General features: G+C 42.8%; 2 protein-coding genes across 19 annotated transcripts in view; both read left to right on the top strand.

Moving 5' to 3' along the window:
- epb41a (erythrocyte membrane protein band 4.1a) overlaps nucleotides 1-23,786 on the top strand; it is a 253,745-nt gene that overhangs the window by 3,816 nt on the left and 226,143 nt on the right. The window lies entirely within an intron of this gene.
- Nucleotides 15,807-21,834, top strand: LOC144467460 (uncharacterized). The gene has a single exon (XM_078176105.1). The coding sequence runs from the start codon at nucleotides 17,423-17,425 to the stop codon at nucleotides 20,240-20,242; it is 2,820 nt and encodes a 939-aa protein (XP_078032231.1). The 5' UTR covers nucleotides 15,807-17,422; the 3' UTR covers nucleotides 20,243-21,834.

Raw genomic sequence — 23,786 nt, 5'->3', positions numbered from 1 at the left:
ACGTAAAGGGAGCATAAATGGGCCTTAACCTGCTTGCTGGCAGGTTTTCTTCAATAAACCCTGAGTTTTTCTCTGTCTCCTCCCTCTTACACGCTGTTTCATTTCCTCATTCATTCAGTCCATGTCAAAGTTTGTATCGAAGCTCATTAATTAGCAGAGATTTACCATCTGTCACAGTCTAAATCTTGCTGGATATTAGTTTGTTACTTAGGACTGTCTTAAGTTACTGTTCACCAAACATTATTACTAGGTCAGACTGTGAGTTTACAGTCATGTTTTTATGTCTTTGATCTATAGCCTAGCCTATATGTTTTAAATCTTCCTATTTTTCAGTTGCTGCCTCCTGTGTTTTTCCTCATCAAATTAAATCTGAACAAATATATTATTATATATTATTAATATAATGTAATGTAATTTATCTACAGCCTGATACACAGTCAGATTCCACCACTTTATCTTCATTAAGGAAATGTAAGTCTGATAAATGATGAATAAACGGACAACACTGAATAAAACTTTTTTATTAACTTTATGGTTAACTTATTAACACTTTCCTCGCTCTGACTCAGGCTCTTCTTTTAAAGATAAACGTGCACCGTCTGCTACACATGCATTGATATCTCTACATCCACTGGATTAAAATGGAGGCGCTGTCTTTTATTTACCTGTTGCCATGGTGAATCGTGGAGTCGGAGCTCCATTGATGATGGCTTTTTATTGTCGGCTTAACTCAGAGTGAACATACTCAGAGTTGACTGAACTAACTCAAATCAGCTGTTCTGGAACCGGTAACTCAGGGTTTCCCATCTCAGGGTAAATCAACTCAGAATTCAGGGTTAGACTCAGAGTTTGTTGAACCTCCTACCTGGAATACCCCTCAGGGGTCCATTTCACAAAGCAGGTTTAGTGAAAACTCTGAGTCTGTTAACCCTGAAATGAGGGAAACTCTGGGTTTTTCCATTTCAGAAAGGGAGGTAACTTAAACCAGACAAAGCGGAGTAACTCCAGTCCGTTTCAGAAAGAGAGGGAACTGAAGCTCGGTGTCAGTTACTATGGCAACAGACTCTGTGAACCTAACCTGGTCGGGAGCAGGTTTTCTTCAATGAACCTCGAGTTTCCAGCTGTCTCCTCCCTCTTACGCCACGCAGTGTGATTCATTCATTCGTTTAGTGTCGCACGGGTTTCAGCGAGTTTGATCATCTGTCCTCAAGGTAAAGTTGGATCCTAAAGTGTGTTCTAGTTCTAAATCTACTTTTTTCGACCATGGCATGTCCGTTCTTGGAGGACCCTATGGACGAAGAGGCAGTGTTACTGAGGAGGGAGTTACGCATTCGTCGGGAGATTATTCACAGGCCCAGAATTGATGTATTATCATTTCCAGAACATTAATGTGCAGGTAGATTGACTGTCTCAAAATGTCAGACTGCATCACACTGCCAAAACTCAAAATCATACCAAGAATATGTGTCTTATTTCTAGTCAAAATGTCTCATTTCTAGTCAAAACAAATCACACCTAAAAGTAACTTGTTTTTAGACCATTTTCACTTGTTTCAAGTACATTTTCACTTGAAAAATAATTAGGTGGGACTGCATCTAAGTGAACTAAATTTTAGCACCATTCCACCGGTTTGCATCTGTAGCCTAATATTATTGTGATTGCATAAATGTATAAAATAAATTTAAACTTAGGCTACGCATTGACTCAAGCAGTAGCCTAATTTTATCCCATGCCGACTCCCGTTACTTCGCTGCTGCAGCCGTGTTACTCTTCTTCCTGAAAACAGCTTCAAATTCGCTGTATGAGCGCATTAAAATATCCAACTCCAGAGGAGTAAAAAATGCAGACCTTTTCTTGTAGCTTGTTGCCATGGTGAATCGTGGTATCGGGGCTCCATTGATGACGGCTTTTTAAAGTTGTGGTGCATGCGCTTAACTCAGAGTGAACAAGCTCCGTGTTGATTGAACTGATTGAATCACCTGTTCTGAAACCCGTAACCCAGAGTTTCCCATCTCAGAGTTACTCAACTCAGAGTTCAGGGTTAGGCTCAGAGTTTGTTGAACCTCCTTTCTGAAACGGAACCCAGACCAGCCAGTTAATTTGAGAGCGCTAATAGCTTCCAGTTGTATCAGTATTATTTGATACAACATCTAGGAGTCACCATGCGATGAAATCTTATGGAGCTGAAACAATGACACATGACGACGATGACACATTTATGATTTTTAATTAAAGCTGTAGTTGGTAACTTTTATAAAAAAATAACTTTTTTTATATTTGCCGAAACTGTCATTATATTCACACAGCAAATGAGACAGATAAGCTGTGAAAAAAAATCGCAATCCTCTACCTATGTTATTGGCTTGTAGCATTCCACATGGCCTTACCACACATGAACATAAACAACCATTCCAGCTGCATTTCAAAAGCTGACCTCAGTTTATCTCAGGGCGCAGCCGTTGTGCCCTGAAAAAAAAAGGCAATTGGGAACTTGTGCACGCCATTCTGGTGTTTGAGCATGCCTACGGTGTGTCTACATTGAAAGCAATAAATTTGAGGTTGCGAAAAATACGGCAAGTTATATTCACCCACCGTAGCTTTAACGTCACTTCTTTTTTTAGTGTAAAAAAAAAATGCTGATAGTTTTTCTTCAGTTCCAACATTCTGTCACTGTTTTAGCATTGAAGGGAGGGGCAAGAGCGATATTATTTACATATAATCTGCATACTGAAGAGAGAACATCATTTTTCTGGACCAACCTATAGCTAGCTCCAGGCTCCAGTGCTTGGCACCACATCCGGCATACAGTGATGTCTTCCATGAATTCAGCTGGAAATCCCAACAGCAAGTAGGCCTGTTTCTCTATGTCACTGTTTTTCAAATAGAATCAGGCTGGTTAGAGTTAACTGGAACAAGTGGTAACATTATCAAAGGTCAGCAGCTATTACAGTTCACTATGTAAAAAACAATGACAGAGAGAGACGGACCTGCTTGCTGTTTGGGGTTCCAGGTGAACTCCTGGAGGGCATTACTGTATGCTGAATGTGATGCCAGGCTCTGGAGCCTGGAGCGTGCTGTGGGTGGGTTCAGAGGAATGACGTTCCCTCCTAAGTATGCAGATTATATGTAAATCCCATTGTCCTTGCCCCTCCCCTCCATGCTAAAACAGTGACGGAAAGTTGGAACTGAAAAAAAACCCAACTGTCAGCATTTTTTTTTTTTTAAAGTGACAATAAAAAAACAAGTTCCATTAAAGCTACAGTGGGTGAAAATAACTTACCATATTTTTTGCAATCTCAAATTTATTGTGTATAAAATGCAACAATTTGTAATACCTGTTTTTTTATTTTTCAGTGGAATATATTTTGTTAGCACTAATGTTTGCTTTTTCACTGCCAAATTTTATTTTGCATGCCAAAACTCACTTTCAGTATTCTAGCTCCATAAAATATTCATATATTACACATGCTGTATACCAGGATTGTGTATCATGCATACCAGGGATGCATGATAATATTGGCACGTCATCGGTATTGGCCGATATTGGCTTTAAAATGAACTATCAGAGTGTTCCAACATGCTTTTTCTTAAGTTGTAGTATGGAGTATGGAGTATGGAGTATGGATGCAAAATATGATGTTGATTCCACTACAGAAAGAGACTTGACGATTACTGAATTTAGGTGGGGAAAAAAATGGATATATTGATATTGATATTGGGTATCAGCCAAATGAGTTGTCACGTATTGGCGTATTGGATATTGTGCATCCCAAGGGGTTACGATTTAATAATTGCAATACTGTGGGCAAGGCAATATATTGTATTTTTTACAAATCAAATTTTAGGAAAGCAGTTCTATCAGCACACTGTTTATGACCCTGGCTGTTTCAAAATCTTTTGTTTGTGTTTACACTAGCAATATGTTGTTACATTAGAGAGTAAGACTCAAATTTCTGAAGATAGATGACATCACTGAAAGATCTAGCAGTCTGGGGTTTAAATACAACATAAAATGATCCACTGCCACAAATCTTTACATGTTAATGATTAATCACAATCAACTGTTTTTGAGAATTGATACTGTGTCACATAATATTGCAATACTCAAGTGTATCAATATTTTCTTAAACTCCTAGATTTAAGCCAACGAAACGCTGTTTATGCTCAATGTTGATGGATGTAATGTTAGGAAAAAAGAACATAGGTACACTGCATGTGGCCTGGCATATGGCTGTTGTACTTTTGTGAGTAGGTAGTGCTTTGTGTCTCACCTTCAGACTGTTGTTCCTTTACGTTGCAGCATTATCCTAAACATGGTACTGTTAACAGACGTCTTTACTTTTGTTGATAGTGATGAGTTGAGCGCAAAAGTTCATTTTTGACTGTAGGAATAGTAATTTGACAAAACAGTCTTAACTGAAAGTCCACTTACTAGCTTTCCTGGAGCTTTCAAGTGTATCTTATCGTCTTCTTCCTGTGATACCATTTGCTTAGATGTCAGCGACAACCCCAATTCCAAAAAAGTTGGGGCACTGTGTAAAACGTAAACAAAACCAGAATGCAGTATTTTGTAAATCCTTTTTGACTTAAGGTTAATTGAATGCAGTACAAAGAGAAGGAATTTTATATTCAAACTGATAAACTTTATTGTTTTTCTTTAAATACACACTCAGTCTGAATTTGATGTCTGCAACATGTTCCAGAAACGTTTGTACAGGAGCATGTTTACCATTGTGTGACATCACCTTTTCTTTTAACAACACTCAGTAAGTTTTAGGTAACTGAGGACACTAATTGTTAAAGTTTTAAAATTAAATTTCTTTCCCATTCATGCTTGATATATGACTTCAGTTGTCCAACACTCTGGGGTCTCTGTTGTTATATTTTGTGCTTCATATTGCACCACACATGTTCAATAGTAAACAGGTCTGGACTGCATCAGTCTAGTACCTGCACACTTATACTACAAAGTCACAGTGTTGGAACACGTGCAGAATGTGTCTCATTGTCTTGCTGGAATAAGCAGTCGTCCCTGAAAAAGACGTTGTCTGTATGGCAGTTGCTCCAAAACTGTCCTTTCAGCATTCATGGTGCCTTCACAGTTGTGCAAGTTACCCATGATGCCATGGGCACTAATACCCTTTTTCTATTGTCACTCTTAGCCTTGCTGAGTAAAGCCATGCCGCACCGATTTGTGTTTCCATTGTCAGTTTAGATGCGCTGTGCAATGCCAAGCTGCGCTTGAGATGTAACTTCTCAGGACTAGGTCCAAAAGCAGGGCTGCCCGCCCTCAAGCGGGTAGCGGTGGTGTCTCGCCAACTGCAGACAACTCCTGAAGACCTCCGACAACCCCCGTGCCCACCCCCAAACAAACTTGTGTTGCAAGACCCTACTCCAGGGCTCCAGACTAACTTTTTCCACTAGGAGCACCAGTGCTCCTTACTGAAAATTTTAGGAGCACCAGCACAAAATTTAGGAGCACTATCTATATCGACACAACATATTCATAATTTTGTCTATATTAACTGCATTACTGATAATTTAGCAATAAACACTGACAATTTACAGTAATAGCAATGTACTGCTTTATTTCAAATGAAACAGTAATAAAGTGCAATAGGCTAGTGCTTAAGAGAACACTATTACGGTAAATTAAAGGGCTTCCTTCAACAGAGGCACCAAATAATAAATTAACAAATGTAAACATTAAGTATGTGGTCAGTAACTTGTAACTTACTGTCAATACAGCACGACCACAACAAAACAAGTAAACAAAGAACTCTGTTATATGGATCTCATTTTCCTCCCTTTAGAACTCAACCTCTTGAGGCCCACTATGGCTAGGCACCTTTGCAGGCCAACCCTTGTAGTTGGGCCTTCTAGCTCTTTTACTCTGACTAAACCACATCTGCACAGCCTCCTTGGCATCAAACTCCTCCAAGCTTGGTCCCTCAAGACTTATTCTGATCAGGTCCTCCACTGTGTCCACATGCAAGGACCCTCTGACATCAGATTTTATCCTCCTCTGCTGAGAATCCCCTTTCACACACAGCCGATGACACAGGAAGGACGAGCATGATGTTCACAAGATGGAGGATGTTCTATAAAGAATAGATACAAAAAAAAATTGATTTGATTTCATCAAGGAATCATTTTACAACAAAAGATTCATGAGGTCTTTATTTGTACCTTGTAATCAGAGATGTATGGCTCCTTAGTTAACATCATCTCCCAGAGGCTGTGGTAGGATTTGTCCACGTAGTTACTCGCGATGAACATCTTCATGGACTGGTACTCCCCTCTAGCCAGATTAATGTCACAGCCATTTCTGAAAGGAGTGAAAAATAAGATGACCACTCAATTTAAATTATTCCTGTAGAATCAAGTTAGGTTTGTAAGAACATTGTTGTGAATGTTGTCATTTCTATGCTCTGCCCCTAAATGATTATTTAAAGACTCATGGACCTTGTTAGCACAGTAGAGAAGTGGTCCAGCAGGAAATCCAGCTCTTCACCACCGTAGTCGATTAGCTGGTCTCTATGCTCTGGCCAGGAGTCATGACTGAAGATCTTGAATGATCTCACTGCCTTGGCTGTTGGTGTGAGGTCTTCATCTGTTAAGAGAGAGGAGGAAAAGGGAGAAGGACAAAGAAACCAAAAGATGAAAGAATGACAAAATGTTAATATTTTTTATATTTAGTTATACATGTTCAATAATATTTGTTGTAATTTGTTCCAATTGGTCCTTTCACTTGCCTAGTAGACTGCCAAATCTCTGTCTCAAGTGCTGCACAGTACACTCAACTGTTGCCCTCATTGCTTGCTGCAGCTTATGTGTGCTTGCTGTGGAGTCCTCTGCTAGCCCAGCAGCTTCTCCTTTAATGGTGACGCCCTAAGTTAAAACACTAGAGGGATGGCTTGAGACAATGATATAAAATGAAAATTAGACTCAAAAACTACAACTATACAATTTTGAGTTACCTGATATTTGTAGACAGGGTGAGTCTCACCATCATCCATCTCCTGTCTTCTTTTCTGGCCCTGAAGGTCTGCCTTTAGTTCTGCTAGCCTACCACCTGGCTTGGCTCTGACTTCCATGGCTTCAACAGTTGCAAGGAGATTTTCAAGGCCGTTGACAGCCTGTAATGTGAATATTGAGAAGGGGGAAAAAAATAAATAAGATCAGATCAAAATTAATCATACACAACAAAACAATATAGTGTAGCTTCAGTGTTACCTGAGGCAAGATCACATCATTCCTTTGAAGCAGAAGACTGAATTTGCTGATTGCATCAAACAGGTCTGCAAGGAAGTGACAGAAAGCTACAAAGGTTCCATCTTCCATCATCTTCTTGATCTGAAGTACATAACCAGCATATAATCAGTAATGTTATTGATCCAAGAGAACAAATATGACATTTTAAAAAATTAATACAGACCTTCCTTGCTCTTCCTGCAACATCTGCATTGGCTGATGAACATGATCCATATGATAATAGCCTGCTGTGAACTGTCATGGGTTCTGCAGTTGGTGGACCACTTGGGACACTGACTCTGACACCCAGCTCCACTCCCAAAGCCCTCAGCTCTCTCATGGATTTGCTGCTAAAATGGTATGTCTTCCATACGATGTTCAGCAGACTGTAGACTTGATCCACCATGGGGGTTTTTCTCTGCACTGACAGCATTGCCAGCTATAGTCTTAAGAAACAATACATTAATCAGTACATTGTTTATTGTACATAATAACATAATAACTTAATTGTCTACATAACTTACCTATGTGGCAAGCAGTGAAAGGGCACAATAAAGTTACCCGCCTCTGCTTGGAGGAGAGCTATTACACCCCCCTTATGCCCAAGGTTCACTGCTGCCCCATCTGCTCCCATGGCAACTGTCTTCTCCATCCAGCTGGTCTCTGTCCCCAGATGACTAAAGGCCTTTTTGGTGGCATCATAGATTCCTAAAATAAAAAAATATATTATCTCTGTATCTCTGTTACTTGTACGATTTTTTTTAGCTGTGATTGGAAGTCTATTATTTATTTGTAGGCTATATTTAGTCTAACCACAGTAATGGTTAATAGTTTGCTTTTTATTTTTTTTTATTTAATAGGCAAATTTTAATTGTTTTTAATTGTATGGATTAATGAATAATACATGTGCCTCTTTTCTGTTAAAAACATATTGTTTCATAGCGTGATACTGTAACATACCTTGAGCATGTGCATGCTGGACTTCAACATGGCCAATCAAAATATTCACTGGCCTTCCTTGATCCAGGATCCGTCTGTAAATTTCTTGCATTCTTTAGTTGAATTATCAGTGTCGCAGACAGATAAGGGGCATTCTGTACCTTTTCGGTGGTCTTCTTTTTCATTGCATCAGCAATAACACCAATGAACTGTGCACATGCTGTGTCATTGCAGTAAGTGGGATTTATTTGAACTCCATTTTTTTTTAACAGTTCAATCTGACCCCCTGAATTTTGTGAATGGCAACTCCTCCTTGGCGATATGATAGGCTGTATTGAATTTCATTGTCATTTCAGCCTCTTCTGCAGACCTATTTTTACTTGCCCGCCTCTTAAATGATGTGTGCAGCGGCGCTTTTGCTCCATCATTGCATCTGTCCCTGCATAATTTATGCCTGATGCTGTTGTTGTGCTTAACCAGCATTTCATGTTTGAAGTGTGTGGTGGAGTCGGCGAATTTAGTTTTCCCCACAAATTTCGGACTGCACTGAGAGCAGTAGGCTACATGCAGGACATCACTTTCTTTTCTTTACAATATCTCAACCACGTAAATTCAGAGAGCCATTCTTGTCGGAAATGATAGGACTTTGGCTTTTTCGGTGCTGCGACATCACCTACTGACTCGTCCTCTGAACTATCGTCGTCGGAAGTTTGGGAAACTGGCACAGGACCGACAGGAGATTATTTTTTCTTGTGAAAAAACAATCTATAGTTAGTTTCATAGCGTCACTTTATGGTCAAACGACACAGCACTTTCTACTTGATACCGGCTCTGTGACCCCTCTCTGTCTAACCCTGCACACAGTGCACACTTACTAAAACTGCTGCACGTTGCTATGGTTACTGGCGCACCCCCCGCCTCGCAGTGCGCATCCAGACACACATGACAGGCACACACACACACACATACACACACACACACAAACACACACAGACACTCACTTCCGCTCCTCCATGAAATGCAATTATAAAAAAAAAAAGAAAGAAAAAGGGGGAGAGGGGTGGATTTGTAAGTCATGTTGGTGCTCCTAGTTAAAAAGCTATGTCGCACGGCCTGCAAAAAAGGTCGCAAAATGCAACCAATTAGGCGCGGTCTGGAGCCCTGTACTCACCTCTATCTGCAGGAGACCAGAGAGAAAGGCATTTTTAGAAGCCTCTGTGTTCAGCTCTCAGTACCTCTTTAGCTTTTAATTGAACTAGTCCATACCCGTTGAGTGCACAGTTGCCCACGTACAGTTTCCCATGGTGTGTGTTTGGGATACAGGTCATAGGAAATTGCAGATTAAATAGTCAACTGAACCCATTAAGAAGAGCAATGTATTCAGACAGAATTTTTGTGAATTTGATAGTACGATTGACCAATATCTAAAGTCTCCCCTAGCTACACTCACGAACACACAGACACACAAAGTTGAGGGGTATGGGGCAACTTCCCATGCGCACGCCTACACCTACACAACATGGCAATTGGTTAGCTTGTCAATTTGACATCAATGTGCACGTTTTAGCAGTGTAAATGTAATTAAGTAATTAATAAGCCTACCTTTATTGGCTGCAGCAGAGATGATGTCTGTGTGAGGTGGATGCATATTAACGCGCGTGCAACTCCGCTGCTCGGCTACAGCTGATGTCCGTTTTAGGTGGATACCTACATGCGTGCGCAGTAACTTGTCGGGTGAATGCATACATTTCAATTAAAAGCGACTTTGTTAAAGAATATACTAATAGTGTAATTTTTAGAAAAAGTAGCTTTGTCGCCTTCTACCTATGCCAATCCTCAATGCCTATGTGCAATTTCGTCAATCGAAATTGCCGTCAATCTATGTGAAACTGCAGTAGAAAAACGTGAGACAAACTGAATTGACTGACTGACAGGATGACACACTGACAGTTTCCGTGATTATGTACAGCATACCATACCATGACTTAGTCATACCAAAAATTTGAAAAAAACAACAACATGCGGCCACAGGGGGAGCCACAGCCAGTTAGAGTTAAATTTCTCCAGTCACCTCAAGGCGTCCTGTTCTACATATCTACCAATTTTAGTAAAAATCGATATGGCGGTTAGGCCTAGATAAGAAATTAGCTCTCTAGCGCCCCCATTTTGTTTGATGGGGTCAATAATGGAGGAGTGCTCTCAGATTATGTGTAGTCATATGCCTACAAAGTCGCGTGGTGATCGGTGAAACCCTCGAGATGTTATGTGATGAGCCACGCCCTCCGCAATATTCATTGCCTTGTAGAAGCTCAGTTTTAGTAAGTTTTCCAACTTTTGCCAAGAGGGAACTTTAGATATTGGTCCCTAGATTATGTTCACCGAGTTTCATGCAGGTCGGTCAAACTTCCTAGGAAGAGATCGATTTTAAGTGTTTTTCAAAAAATTCAAAATGGCGGAAAATGTATATTACCGGAAGTTATGGGTTGTTGAGGCAAATTTGTTCCTCGTGAAGAGAGGCATCTCTGTGCAAAGTTTCATGTCTCTACGACATATGGGGCATGGGATATGCCCATTCAGAGTTTGCAGTTTCAATCAGTTGCTATAGCGCCCCCCTTTGGCCAATTGATATAATATTGCCAGTGTTCAACATAACATTTTTTCCCCACTGGCCCCCCGGGCAAGTAGTTCAGAGTTTTACTGGCCCCTTGTATATTCTTAATGGCCCAAGTAAAAAAGAGAGAGAGAGAGAGAGAGAGAGAGAGAAAATGTCTATAAAACTTCATTTAATTTAACTTCATTTCATTTAACTCCATTATACCTCATCGTCGTGCGTGATGGTATATACAGCAGTCCTCGCAGAAGCTGATGTATGATGTCACAGCCTCTGTGTACTCATCCACTTCTTAGATGACCTCACAAACTCAGAGAAGTTGGCAGTGTTTCTTGATGTTGTATGGCTTTCACTTTGCATGATAGAGTCTTAACTTTGTTTGCATTTGTAGATGCAGAGATGAACTGTGTTTACTGACAGTGGTTTTCCCAAGTGTTCCTGAGCCCATGTTGTAATATCCTTTGTACAATCTTGTGGGTCAAAGGTCACTGACATTCAATATTGATTTTCAGCCTTGCCCCTTATGTGCAGAGATTTCTCAGAATTCTCTTAATCTTTTGATATTATAGATTGTAGATGGTGAAATCTCTTAATTCCTTGCAGTTGTGAGTTAAGAAAAGTTCTTTAACTGTTTGACTTTTTGCCCACACAGTTTTTCACAACTCAACTCAACTCAACTCAACTTTATTTATATAGCCCTTTAAAACAGCCACGGCTGAAACAAAGTGCTGTACATAAATAGACAAAGCAACACAGGGACATAAAACAGTTAACAGGAAATAAATACTAAAATAATTGTTTATTGTTTTTAAAACAATTTAAAAACAATAAAACAATAAATAAAACAAACCATAAAACACTAAAACAGAAGCAGAGTCTCATGCGGAGTTGAAAGCCAAAGAATAAAAATGGGTTTTTAGACGAGTTTTAAAAATGGACAGTGAGGAGGCTTGTCTAATGTGGAGGGGTAGCTCGTTCCACAATTTAGGAGCGGCAACGGAAAAAGCTCTGTCCCCTCTGAGCTTCCGTTTGGACCTCTGTACCTCCAGGAGCAGCAGATCAGCTGACCTGAGGCACCAAGCAGGAGTGTAGGGGTGAAGAAGCTCAGAGAGGTAAGGTGGGGCCAGACCATTTAAAGATTTAAAAACTAATAAAAGAATCTTAAAATGGACTCTAAAGTGCACAGGCAGCCAGTGGAGGGAGGCCAGGATGGGAGTTATGTGCTCCCTCTTACGTACTCCAGTTAACAGGCACGCAGCTGCGTTTTGCACCAACTGGAGACGTGCGAGGGAGGACTGGCTGACTCCAAAATAAAGTGCATTACAGTAATCCAGCCGAGATGTAATAAATGCATGGATTACTGTTTCAAAGTGCTGTTGTGCAAGGAAAGGTTTCACCTTAGCCAGCTGTCTAATTTGAAAAAAGGTGGACTTCACTACAGAGCTAATTTGCCGATCCAATTTAAAATCACTGTCCATCTTAAAACCCAAGTTTGAGACTGTTGGCTTTAAAAAATCTGCCAAAGGGCCCAAGTCAACAGGGAGTGGGGTTCACAAAGGCCACTGGGACCAAACACCATCACTTCTGTTTTTTTCTCATTAAAATTTAAAAAGTTCAAGGCCATCCAGTCTTTGATGTCTTCAAGACATGCCAGAAGTGGTGTGAGTGAGAAGGCATTTTTCTTTTTTAGCGGCACATATATCTGACTATCGTCAGCATAAAAGTGGAAAGAGATGCCATGCTTTCTCAGGATGGATCCCAGGGGCAGTAAATACAAAGAAAAAAGCAGGGGCCCTAAAATCGACCCCTGTGGAACCCCATACGGCAGTGGAGCAGAGCTGGATTCTGAGTTTCCAAGGCTTACACTCATGCTTCTGTCAGCCAGATAAGATATGAACCACTCCAGTGCAGTACCACAGATGCCCACTAGGTGGCATAACCGAGCCACTAGGGTATTGTGGTCCATGGTGTCAAAAGCCGCTGTTAGGTCCAACAAAACAAGAATTACATGGTCACCAGAGTCATTTGCCAGGAGGATGTCATTAAAAACTCTTAGTAAAGCAGACTCGTTGCTATGCAGAGTTTTAAAGCCAGATTGAAAGATCTCCAGGACATTATGCTCATCTAAAAACGATTTTAGCTGAGCATGAACAACGTTTTCTAAGATTTTGGAGATAAAAGGCAGTTTAGAGATGGGCCTAAAATTGGCCAGCACGCTGCCATCAAGGCCAGGTTTCTTAAGAAGGGGCTGTACCACTGCATGTTTCAGACTCGGGGGAACAACACCAGAGGACAGTCTGCTGTTGATGATGGCCAGAACCGACTGCCCTATACTAGGGAAAACTACTTTGAAGAAACCAGGAGGGACAACGTCACAGGGAGAACCTGATGGCTTAATATGGCCAATCAGATCTTCTAAAAATGATAGGGACACAGGTTCAAACTTATCAAGAGCTGCAGAACAAGGAACAGGGACAGAGGGGTCCGATGCAGGGGCTGAGATGAGAGCCCTTGGAGTAGCAACCTTATCAATAAAAAAATGCAGGAAGCTATTGCACATGTCAGGAGATGCCTCCAAGCTGACAGGCTGTGGGGCATTAAGAACAGTGTCAATGGTTTTAAATAACACATGCGGGTTATGGCGATTTAACTCAATGAGGTTTGACAGGTATTTCCTTTTGGTCTCTTTAACAGTGTTCGGGTAGCAGCGCCAACAGTCCTTTTAGGATTTGGAGGGAAACCTGCAGCTTGTCCTTCTTCCACTTCCGCTCTGCTTTGCGGCACTCCCGTCTAGCTGCACGAGTTTCCTCATTAAACCATGGCTCAGTTTTAGCCTTGGGCAGCACAGTTTTTATTGGAGCCACAGAGTGCAGTATGGTTTGGCAGGAGGAGTTAAACCAGGAGCTGAGCTCCTCTGTGTTAGCAGAGGCAGGGCAGACACAGAGCTGATTAAAAGCCACGGAGAACTGACCGGCAGTAAAAGAGTTAAAAATCCGATGGCTCTGAACAGGGGCGCCAGATTTAACATCGGCACAGGAGAAAGCAACTTCAAACAAAACAGGCATATGATCAGAAATCGCATTGTCACAGATCTCCAAGTTAGACACAGATAAACCATAAGAGAGGATGAGGTCTAATGTGTGTCCATGTTCATGTGTGGGACCAGACACACACTGCACCAGATTAAAAGAATCAATACAGTCCTTCACCAACGGCTTATCAGGACAACACACATGAATATTAAAATCCCCAAGAATCATACTTCAGTCATACTTTGGCATGATTTCAGCCAGAAGACCAGAAAAGTCATTAACAAAGTCCTTATTGTATTTGGGGGGTTGGTATATGACAGCGCACAGCACCGGGTGGGAACGACCCACCTCAAATAAACTCAGTTCAAAGCTGGAAATTGAGGATGAGACGGTGCACTGCTTACATTTAAAGACGTTTTTATAAACTACCGCCGTCCCTCCTCCACGACCCGACGTCCGCAGGGAGTTAAAATAAGAACAGTCGGCAGGTAAAAGCTCGACCAGAGCGCTGGACTCACCGGCACCGATCCAAGTCTCTGTCATACACAGGAAATCCAGGGCATGGGAGCAGAAGAAATTCCTCAGGATGAAAGTTTTGTTCGCCAGGGATCTGGCGTTCACCAAGCCAATCCTGAAGGGAGCTGGGGCCCGTGGTCTGGTGGATTGGGGAGCCCGGGGAAACGTCCTCAGGAGCCGATGGTCCACCCCGCGCTGAGAGAGCCGAGGAGGGCAGAGGCGGCGGGGCTGGAGTCCCTCAGATGAGATGTCAATGGGGTCAAGGAAGCGTCGGGGCACAGTGAGAGGAGATAATAATCCATATCCTGCATGTCAGCCAGAGCTTCAGCTTCACCAGCCGACCACCGCGACTGCCGTGGCGATGGGGATGCCTCCGCTGAGAAAGTAGGGCCGAGGCCCGGTACAGGTGAGGCGGAATCCCCGCCAGGAGCGGGGGCAAAACACTCTGTCCACCATGATTAAATGCACCCAATTTTCCGACACTCTGCCGGAGAAACAAAAGAGACTGGTGATCATACACCAGCAGAGACTCGATTTGTTAGTGCCAATGGTTAAAAACAATAAAAACACTAAGCATTGCAGGAGCAGCAGATGGCCAGCCACACACACTGGCACCATCTTGCCAACCACTACAGCTGTTATTTCAAACAGCTGTACAAAGTGGTGAACCTTGTGCCGTCCTTGCATGTGAACAACTGAGCCTTTCAAGAATGCCCCTATCATACCCAAATATGATACTTACATCTATTACCAATTAACCTGTTCAACTTCCCTAGTCTTTTGTTGTCTCCGTCTCAACTTTTTGGGAACACGCTACAGGCATCAAATTCAGAATGAGTGTATTTACTAAAATCAATAAAGTTAAGTAAAACATGAAATATGTCATCTTTGTATTGTATTCAATTGGATATAGGTCAAAAGGCAACATTTCATTTTCTCTAATATTTTGATTTATAACAAAGTACCTGCAAAACTAAAGACATCTCTCAGCTGTACTTTGTACAAATTAGCAAATGCTTGCTTGCTAAAATGCTAAACTAAGAAGGTGAACATTGGGCGTGGGAATATTATTGCAATATTAAATGTATTGTGATCAGTTTGTATGGCGATAAAATATATTTTGATTTATTACCTTTTTTTCCAACTGCTAATTATTTCACCAAAGGAAAACTTTGTCAACATCAGGTCTACCTCATAAGATGAAGTTTTCCGTCCATTCACTCTCCAAGATGGCAGCACGTCTCTCTGTCTGTTTGTTTATGCGTGACTGAATGATTGATATCTGTTTGTTTTAAGGATAATACCACAGATCGCTGTGTGAGCTTTTTTTACAAATATACTACTAATTCAATTGTAGTATTTGTTGTACTGTTTGGGCTGTTATTGATGCAAATCGGTCTAGTTTAAGTCGGGACTGATTGACAGGTAAAGTTTGACCTGATTATCACGGACTGTGCTAGTCCTAGCAGTGCATCCTGAAAAGTCACGGCATTTTTAAAATCCCAGTCTGAAGAAGGAAATTCGTCCACCTCGCTTGTACGGGAACTTACTGGAAGCGTGGCGTACTTTTCCGCCGATTCTGGAGCATTTGGATCATGCTAGCTGGTTGGTCTTCGGAGCCTGTTCAGCTACCGGAGCTGGAGTGCAGACGTGTCGCTGATTAATGATGGGCCTGATCTCTTCATGATTAAGGAAAGTGCTTTCTTCCTGGTTCCTGCTGCTGGTTTTAAGATGTATTCTGATGTTTTTAGAAGCAACGGGTCTTGATTTTAACTCTTTTATCCACAGCGTTGCTTCATTCACCGGTCTTCCTGTTTACGAGTGACGACACGCATCGACATTGCTCCGCGCAGAAAAACAGGAAAGAAAACCCGTACTGGATTATTCTGTCATTTACCTGGATTCTCGTCACGATACCTTCTCTTTGGGCTGCTTTACCTCATTTTACTGTTCTGTTCTACCCCGGCTGGTAGCAGTGATGGAGATGCAGAGGAAAAAGTGGTCTCTTGTTTCCGCTCTGTGTTTAACTCTATCAGTATACATCACTGGGGGCAGCTGCCACTGGAATACGACTCCGGTCCAGTGTTTTCAAATACGGAGCATGCAGCATATAAGGGAATGTGTGCATTTGGCTGTGCACTAAATGTCACTTTATTCCCTTTGCCTTTGTTTTTACCCTGTGCCACTGTGGACTTGGTCTGTCTGTCCAGTGTCATGACTCTATATGAAAACTTCACATCTGCTTCTTGTGTTCTCCATGACTCCAAAAAGGATCGGAGAAGTTGTAACGAATCTTACAGGAAATGTTTTATGCAAAAATGTCTAATTATTTTATTATTGTTAATGTCAGGGAATGTGCAGCCGAACCCAGGCCCAGACATCCCTACAGGCTTTGACACACCGGCAGATTTTAAAGAAAGATCTGGTCTCGGTTTTTTTACATTTGAATGTACGCAGTCTTGTTTCTAAAATGGACATGATGAATATCTGGGCACACTCTACAGATGCTGATGTTATTGTCTTATCGGAAACATGGCTAAGCAAATCTATTTCAGATAAAGATATCATGATTAGGGGGTATAAAGTTTTTAGGACCGACCGCCCTAAAAGAGGTGGGGGTGTAGCAATCTACATCAAAAATAAGTTTCAAGTTAATGTTCTGCTCTCAAAATCTGTTGTTAAGAGTAGAGTAGTGCGCATGCGCCCGCGCGTGCAGCCTGTTGCAGTTGCTCCTGCTTGTTTTCTCGGTTTTCTTACTTTTTTGCTTTGTTAAGTTTGGTATTTGTGCTGGCTTTTGTGATTGTAATTTTGGAACTGCGCCCTCTCAAAACATGCTGATTGAGAGAGTTGTACTCGTTTTCCTCACCCTGGAATTACTTATTTCATTCGGACCCGGCACCATTGCGCAACAACTTCATGGCTGCATTGTTTACTCCAGAGATCAGCTGATCTCGCTGAGCCGGCCGGAACATCGGAGATACCAGCTGAACTGTGGAGGAAAACACACAGAGGATGCAGGGGAGGAAGTAAACAGCGGCGGAAAAAAGCAGGGTTGAGACAACGGAGGCTTATGGAGAAGAGAAGATATAAGCCGTGTCTCCCCTCTCTCATCATGGGCAACGTGAGGTCACTGGCAAATAAGATGGACGAGCTGACAGCGGTCGCCAAAAGTCAGAAGGAGTACCGGGAATGTAGTCTTATGTGCTTCACTGAGACATGGCTTCACCAGGACATTCCCAACACCAACGTCTCCATCAGCGGCTTTCAGACTGTTCGGGCCGACTGGGACTGCACCGAGAGCGGTAAGCGCAAAGGAGGGGGGCTTGCTGTTCTAGTAAATAACCGCTGGTGCAGTCCTGACCATATTTCCATTAAGGAACGTATCTGTTGCCCGGACATTGAACTGTTTGCTGTTGGACTCAGGCCGTATTATTTGCCCAGGGAGTTTTCACATGCCATTATTGTAACTGTTTACATCCCCCCCTCTGCCAATCCGATGTCAGCATGTGACGTCATTCACTCCGCCATAGCCCGCCTGCAGACTAAACACCCGAGTGCCTTCATAGCTATCTCAGGTGACTTTAACCATGTCACCATGGCAACAACATTACCCACATTCACACAGTATGTGAGCTGTCCTACCAGAGAGGAGAGGACACTGGACTTGCTGTATGCAAACGTCAAAGATGCATACAGCTGCTCCCCCCTCCCCCCTCTGGGTAGGTCAGACCACAACCTGGTGCACCTCAACCCCTGCTATGTACCACTAGTCAAGAGCCAGCCTGCGACCATGAGGACAGTGAGGAGATGGTCGGAGGAGACTTATGAGACACTGCAGGGCTGTTTTGGGGTGACAGACTGGCAGGCACTCTGTGAGCCACATGGGGAGGACATCGACGGGCTCACAGAATGCATCACGGACTACATCAGTTTCTGTGTGGACTCCACTGTCCCAGCCAGGACTGTCCATTGTTATCCAAATAACAAACCGTGGGTAACAAAGGACATCAAAGCCATCCTCAATGCAAAGAAGAGGGCCTTCAGAGCTGGTAACAGGGAGGAGGTGAGAACAATACAGGGGGAGCTGAAGATGAAGATCAGGGAGGCTAAGGAGAGATACAGAAGGAAGCTGGAGAGGAAACTCCAGCAGAACAACGTGAGAGAGGTCTGGAGTGGAATGAGGACCATCACTGGCTTCAGGACCAACAACCACAGAGGAGTTGAAGGCAGCATGGACAGGGCCAATGAACTGAATCTGTTTTTTAACAGATTTGACACTGCTGGCCCTGCCCATCCCCCCCCCGACTCTTCTGCTGTCTGTCTTGGTCAACCATCTCCCACTCTGCCCTCCTCCCCCACTCTTCCCTCTCACACCTCAACACCCTCCTGCTTGACCCCCCCTCCTCCTCCTCCTCACACCTCATCCCCCCGTGGTCAGACTGACTGCTCTCTCCATCATGAGGACTACACCCCTCCCCCACGTGTCGTCACCTCCACAATGTGCTTCACTGCTGACCATGTGAGGAGACAGCTGATGAGACTCCACTCAAATAAGGCTGCAGGCCCTGATGGTGTCAGCCCCAGGGTGCTCAAAGCCTGTGCCCCCCAGCTATGTGGAGTACTTCAGCATGTCTTCAACATGAGCCTGAGTCTCCAGAGGGTCCCCTTGCTGTGGAAGACATCCTGCCTCGTTCCTGTGCCAAAGACGTCACGTCCCAGTGGCTTCAAGGACTACAGACCTGTGGCATTGACCTCCCACATCATGAAGACACTGGAGAGACTCGTCTTGGAGCAGCTCCGGCCCATGGTCAAGCCACTTTTGGACCCCCTCCAGTTCGCCTATCAGCCCCGACTTGGAGTTGAGGACGCCATCATCTACCTGCTCAACCGCGTCTACGCCCATTTGGATAAGCCGGCGAGCACTGTGAGGGTCATGTTCTTTGACTTCTCTAGTGCATTCAACACCATCCGTCCAGCTCTACTGGGTGACAAGCTGACAGCAATGCAGGTGGATGCCCCCCTGGTGTCCTGGATTGTAGACTACTTGACTGGCAGACCACAGTATGTGCGCTTGCAACGCTGTGTGTCAGACAGAGTGGTCAGCAATACCGGGGCCCCGCAGGGGACTGTCCTCTCTCCCTTCCTCTTCACCCTCTACACCAAGGACTTCAGCTATTGCACTGAGACCTGCCATCTTCAGAAGTTTTCTGATGACTCTGCTATAGTTGGATGTATCACCAAGGGTGATGAGGATGAGTACAGGGCTGTTGTGGATAACTTTGTCACATGGTGTGAGCAGAACCATCTGCAGCTCAATGTGGCAAAGACAAAGGAACTGGCTGTGGATCTGAGGAGGACCAAGACATCGGTGACCCCTGTTTCCATCCAAGGGGTCAGTGTGGACATTGTAGAGGACTATAAGTACCTGGGGGTACACATTGACAGTAAACTGGACTGGGTTAAGAACACTAACGCTCTCTACAGGAAGGGCCAGAGCCGTCTCTATTTTCTGAGGCGACTGAGGTCCTTCAACATCTGCCGGACTATGCTGAGGATTTTCTATGAGTCTGTGGTGGCCAGTGCTATCCTCTATGCTGTTGTGTGCTGGGGCAGCAGGCTGAGGGTGGCGGACGCCAACAGACTCAACAAACTGATCCGCAAGGCCAGTGATGTGGGAACGGAGTGTGACTCTCTGATGGTGGTGTCAGAGAGGAGGATGCTGTCTAAGCTACGAACTGTCTTGGACAATGTCTCACACCCACTCCACCATGTGCTGGTCAGGCACAAGAGTACTTTCAGTGGGAGACTCATACCACCAAGATGTACCACTGAGCGCCACAGGAAATCATTCCTGCCTGTGGCCATCAAACTGTACAACTCCTCCCTCTGAGTGGCCCTGAGACTTTCACACACTGCAATAATTTAATTTAACGTGTGCAATAACCCCATTCACCCTGACTGTATATATTCTGTTTGTGTGAATTTTGTTTACAATATATATATATGTATGTATATATATATTTATTTATTTACGTTTATGTTTGTTAATAATTCCTGTTTATTTAACTATATATTTGTTAATACTATTGTTTAAATTTCTTATATTTTCATGTATCTTTCTTCTCTTGCAAGGGGCACCTGTAACATAAATAATTTCCCCTCGGGGATCAATAAAGTATTTCTGATTCTGATTCTGATTAAACAATTCAAATTTTTAGCCTTGGAGCTTGAAGTCTCTAAATCCATTCCTATAACTGTTGTTGGTTGTTATAGGACACCTTAAGCTGATAGTGGGGCTCTGCCCTCTTTAATGCAACTCCTTTCAGATTTGAACTCCAAGGAATTGGTAGCTCTGGGAGATTTAAATTTGAACTGGTTGCAACCAGTTTCTGAAGATTTCAGGGCTTACTGTGATTCACTTAATTTATTCCAGATTGTTGATAGTCCCACACGGCCAAACATAAAAAATCCAGAAAAATCATCCTTAATAGATGTTATTTTAACAAATGTTCCCCACAAGTATTCCATTGCTTCCATATTTGCAAACGACATCAGTGACCACTGTGTTGTTGCAACAGTTAGAAATGTCAAAATACCAAAAATTAAACCACGTATTTTAGTCAAAAGAGATTTGAAACACTTCTCAGAACAAGGATTCTTTCACGATTTATTTTACTTTGACTGGGAGAAAATTAGTCTAATTGGAGATGTTGATAATGCTTGGGATTTCTTTTATGAGGGTTTTAACAGTATAATTAACAAGCATGCTCCACTGAAAAAGTACAGAGTGAAAGGCCGCAACAATGCTTGGTTCACACCAGACTTATCAGAACTCCTGCATAAACGGAACCTAGCATGGGCAAAAGCCAGAAAATCTAAACAGAACTCTGACTGGCTGGTTTTCAGACAACTGCGCAATGCATGTACAGTTAAAATAAGAAAGGCCAAAGCCGATCATTTTCTTTCCCAAACATCAAATAATCTGAACAACCCATCAACATTTTGGAAAATTATCAAATCGTTATCAGAAAATAATAATAAAGGCTTGGAGCTTCCCCCATGCATTGTGAAAAATGAAGGAAAAATTACAGACAAGGCCAAAATGCTCGATTGTTTTAATGAACATTTTATAGCTTCTGGGTTTTTATTTGAGTCCTCCTGTCCTCAACATGACTGTTCTTCTACAGAAGAGTCTGTTGGCTAGGATCCCTCAAATCAGACTTTTACTTTCAGTCCTGTTACAGTTTCTGAGGTACATAAAGCCCTCAAGCTTTTGGTCACAACTAAAGCTGCAGGCCCTGACAAACTGGACCCTTACTTTTTAAAGTTAGCAGCAAACTTTATTGCCACTCCTTTAACACACATTTTTAATCTTTGCTTGAACACAAATGTAATTCCTCGTATCTGGAAGTCAGCCTTTGTTGTTCCCCTGCTTAAAGGGGGTGACCCCACTATTTTAAATAACTACAGGCCCATCTCAAAACTGTCTGTCCTGGCAAAGGTTTTGGAATCCTTTGTTAGTGATCAACTAAAGGATTTTTTAAATAGTAAAAATGTTTAATCTGACTTTCAATCTGGTTTTAGAAAAATGCATAGCACAACAACAGCAGCTCTATCTAGCGACGAGGTGAATGTTTATTTAGAAATCTAAGCCATGTTACGATATTGTAATGAATCCCTCACGAGCAGGAGACCAGAGGAGCGTTCAGGAAAAAGGCCCGTTTATTTGAGCACTCCAGAAACTCTGGTAACACTCCACTCCGTCCCAAACTCTGACTCTTCTAGCGTAACAGACGCACTTCATAACTTTACACACATACTTGTTTACCATACTGAGTGGGGACCCCCCTCCCCCCTCCCCCCTCTGCTCCGCCAACCTCCAGCCCGCACACTGACTGACAGCGTAGCCGGTAAACAGAGCTCAGCTGTTTATTTAGCCTAGCAATATCTCCGGACTATAGTAGCTGCAATGGACGCCTACCAGCCCCGGATTGGAGTTGAGGATGCCCTCATTTACCTGCTGAACCGCGTCTCTGCCCACCTGGACAAGTCAGGGAGCACTGTGAGGGTCACGTTCTTTGACTTCTCCAGTGCTTTCAATACCATCAGGCCTGGTCTACTGGGTGACAAGCTGACGGCGATGCTAGTGGATCCCCCCCTTGTGTCCTGGATTGTGGATTACCTCACTGGCCGACCACAGTACGTGCGTTTGCGGCACTGTGTGTCAGATACAGTGGTCAGCAACACTGGGGCCCCACAAGGGACTGTCCTCTCTCCTTTCCTCTTCACCCTTTACACCACGGACTTCAGCTACCAGACAGAGTCTTGCCATCTTCAGAAGTTTTCTGATGACTCTGCTGTCATTGGATGTATCAGCAAGGGTGAGGAGGCTGAATTCAGGGCTGTTGTGGATAACTTTGTCTCATGGTGTGAGCTGAACCACCTGCAGCTCAACACAACAAAGACAAAAGAGCTGGTGGTGGATCTGAGAAGAACGAGGACACCAGTGACCCCAGTTTCCATCCTGGGGCATAACGTGGACATCGTAGAACACTACAAGTATCTGGGTGTGTTCATCGACAATAAACTGGACTGGACTAAGAACACTGAAGTCCTTTACAAGAAGGGACAGAGCCGCCTCTATTTTCTGAGGAGGCTCCGCTCCTTTAATATCTGCCGGACTATGCTGAGGATGTTTTATGAGTCTGTGGTGGCCAGTGCTATTCTGTTTGCTGTGGTGTGCTGGGGCAGCAGACTGAGAGTAGCCGATGCCAACAGACTCAACAAGCTGATCAGAAAGGCCAGTGACATTGTGGGGGTGGAGCTGGACTCTTTGACAGCAGTGTCAGACAGGAGGATGCTGTGGAAGGTGCTGGCGATACTTCAGCATGGCTCTCACCATCTCCACAACGCTCTGGTCGAACAGAGGAGCACCTTCAGCCAGAGACTGATTGCTCTTAAATGCACCACTGAGCGCCACAGGAAGTCATTCTTACCTGTGGCCATTAAACTGTACAACTCCTCCCTCTGATGATCGGACTCATTTGGCTATTTATAAAACAAAACAAACAATATAACTACTCATTCTCATTTCATTTATAACGCTACAACCATTTCATTGTATATTGTATATATTTCAGATTGTCTACTTTACTATTTTATTATTATTTATTTTTGTTTTATTGTCTACTTTAATATTTTATTTTATTTTAATGTCTACTTTAATATTTTATTTTATTTATTTTAATGTCTACTTTAATATTTTATTTTATTTATTTCATTGTCTATTTTAGTATTTTATTTATATCTTCATTTTTATCTCTGTTTCCATTCATGCTGTATTTCTATTTCTACTTTGCACGGAGCATTGGAACAAAAACAATTTCCCCCCGGGGATTAATAAAGTATTCTGAATCTGAATCTGAATCTGAACA

This window comes from Epinephelus lanceolatus, chromosome 16 (assembly GCF_041903045.1).
Source record: "Epinephelus lanceolatus isolate andai-2023 chromosome 16, ASM4190304v1, whole genome shotgun sequence".
NCBI classification, from domain to species: Eukaryota; Metazoa; Chordata; class Actinopteri; order Perciformes; family Serranidae; genus Epinephelus; species Epinephelus lanceolatus.
This window is presented reverse-complemented; position numbering and strand designations above follow the sequence as displayed.

Excerpts from the sequence above, each read along its gene's own strand:
- LOC144467460 (XM_078176105.1), top strand. The coding sequence starts at position 17,423 with ATGGAGAAGAGAAGATATAAGCCGTGTCTCCCCTCTCTCATCATGGGC.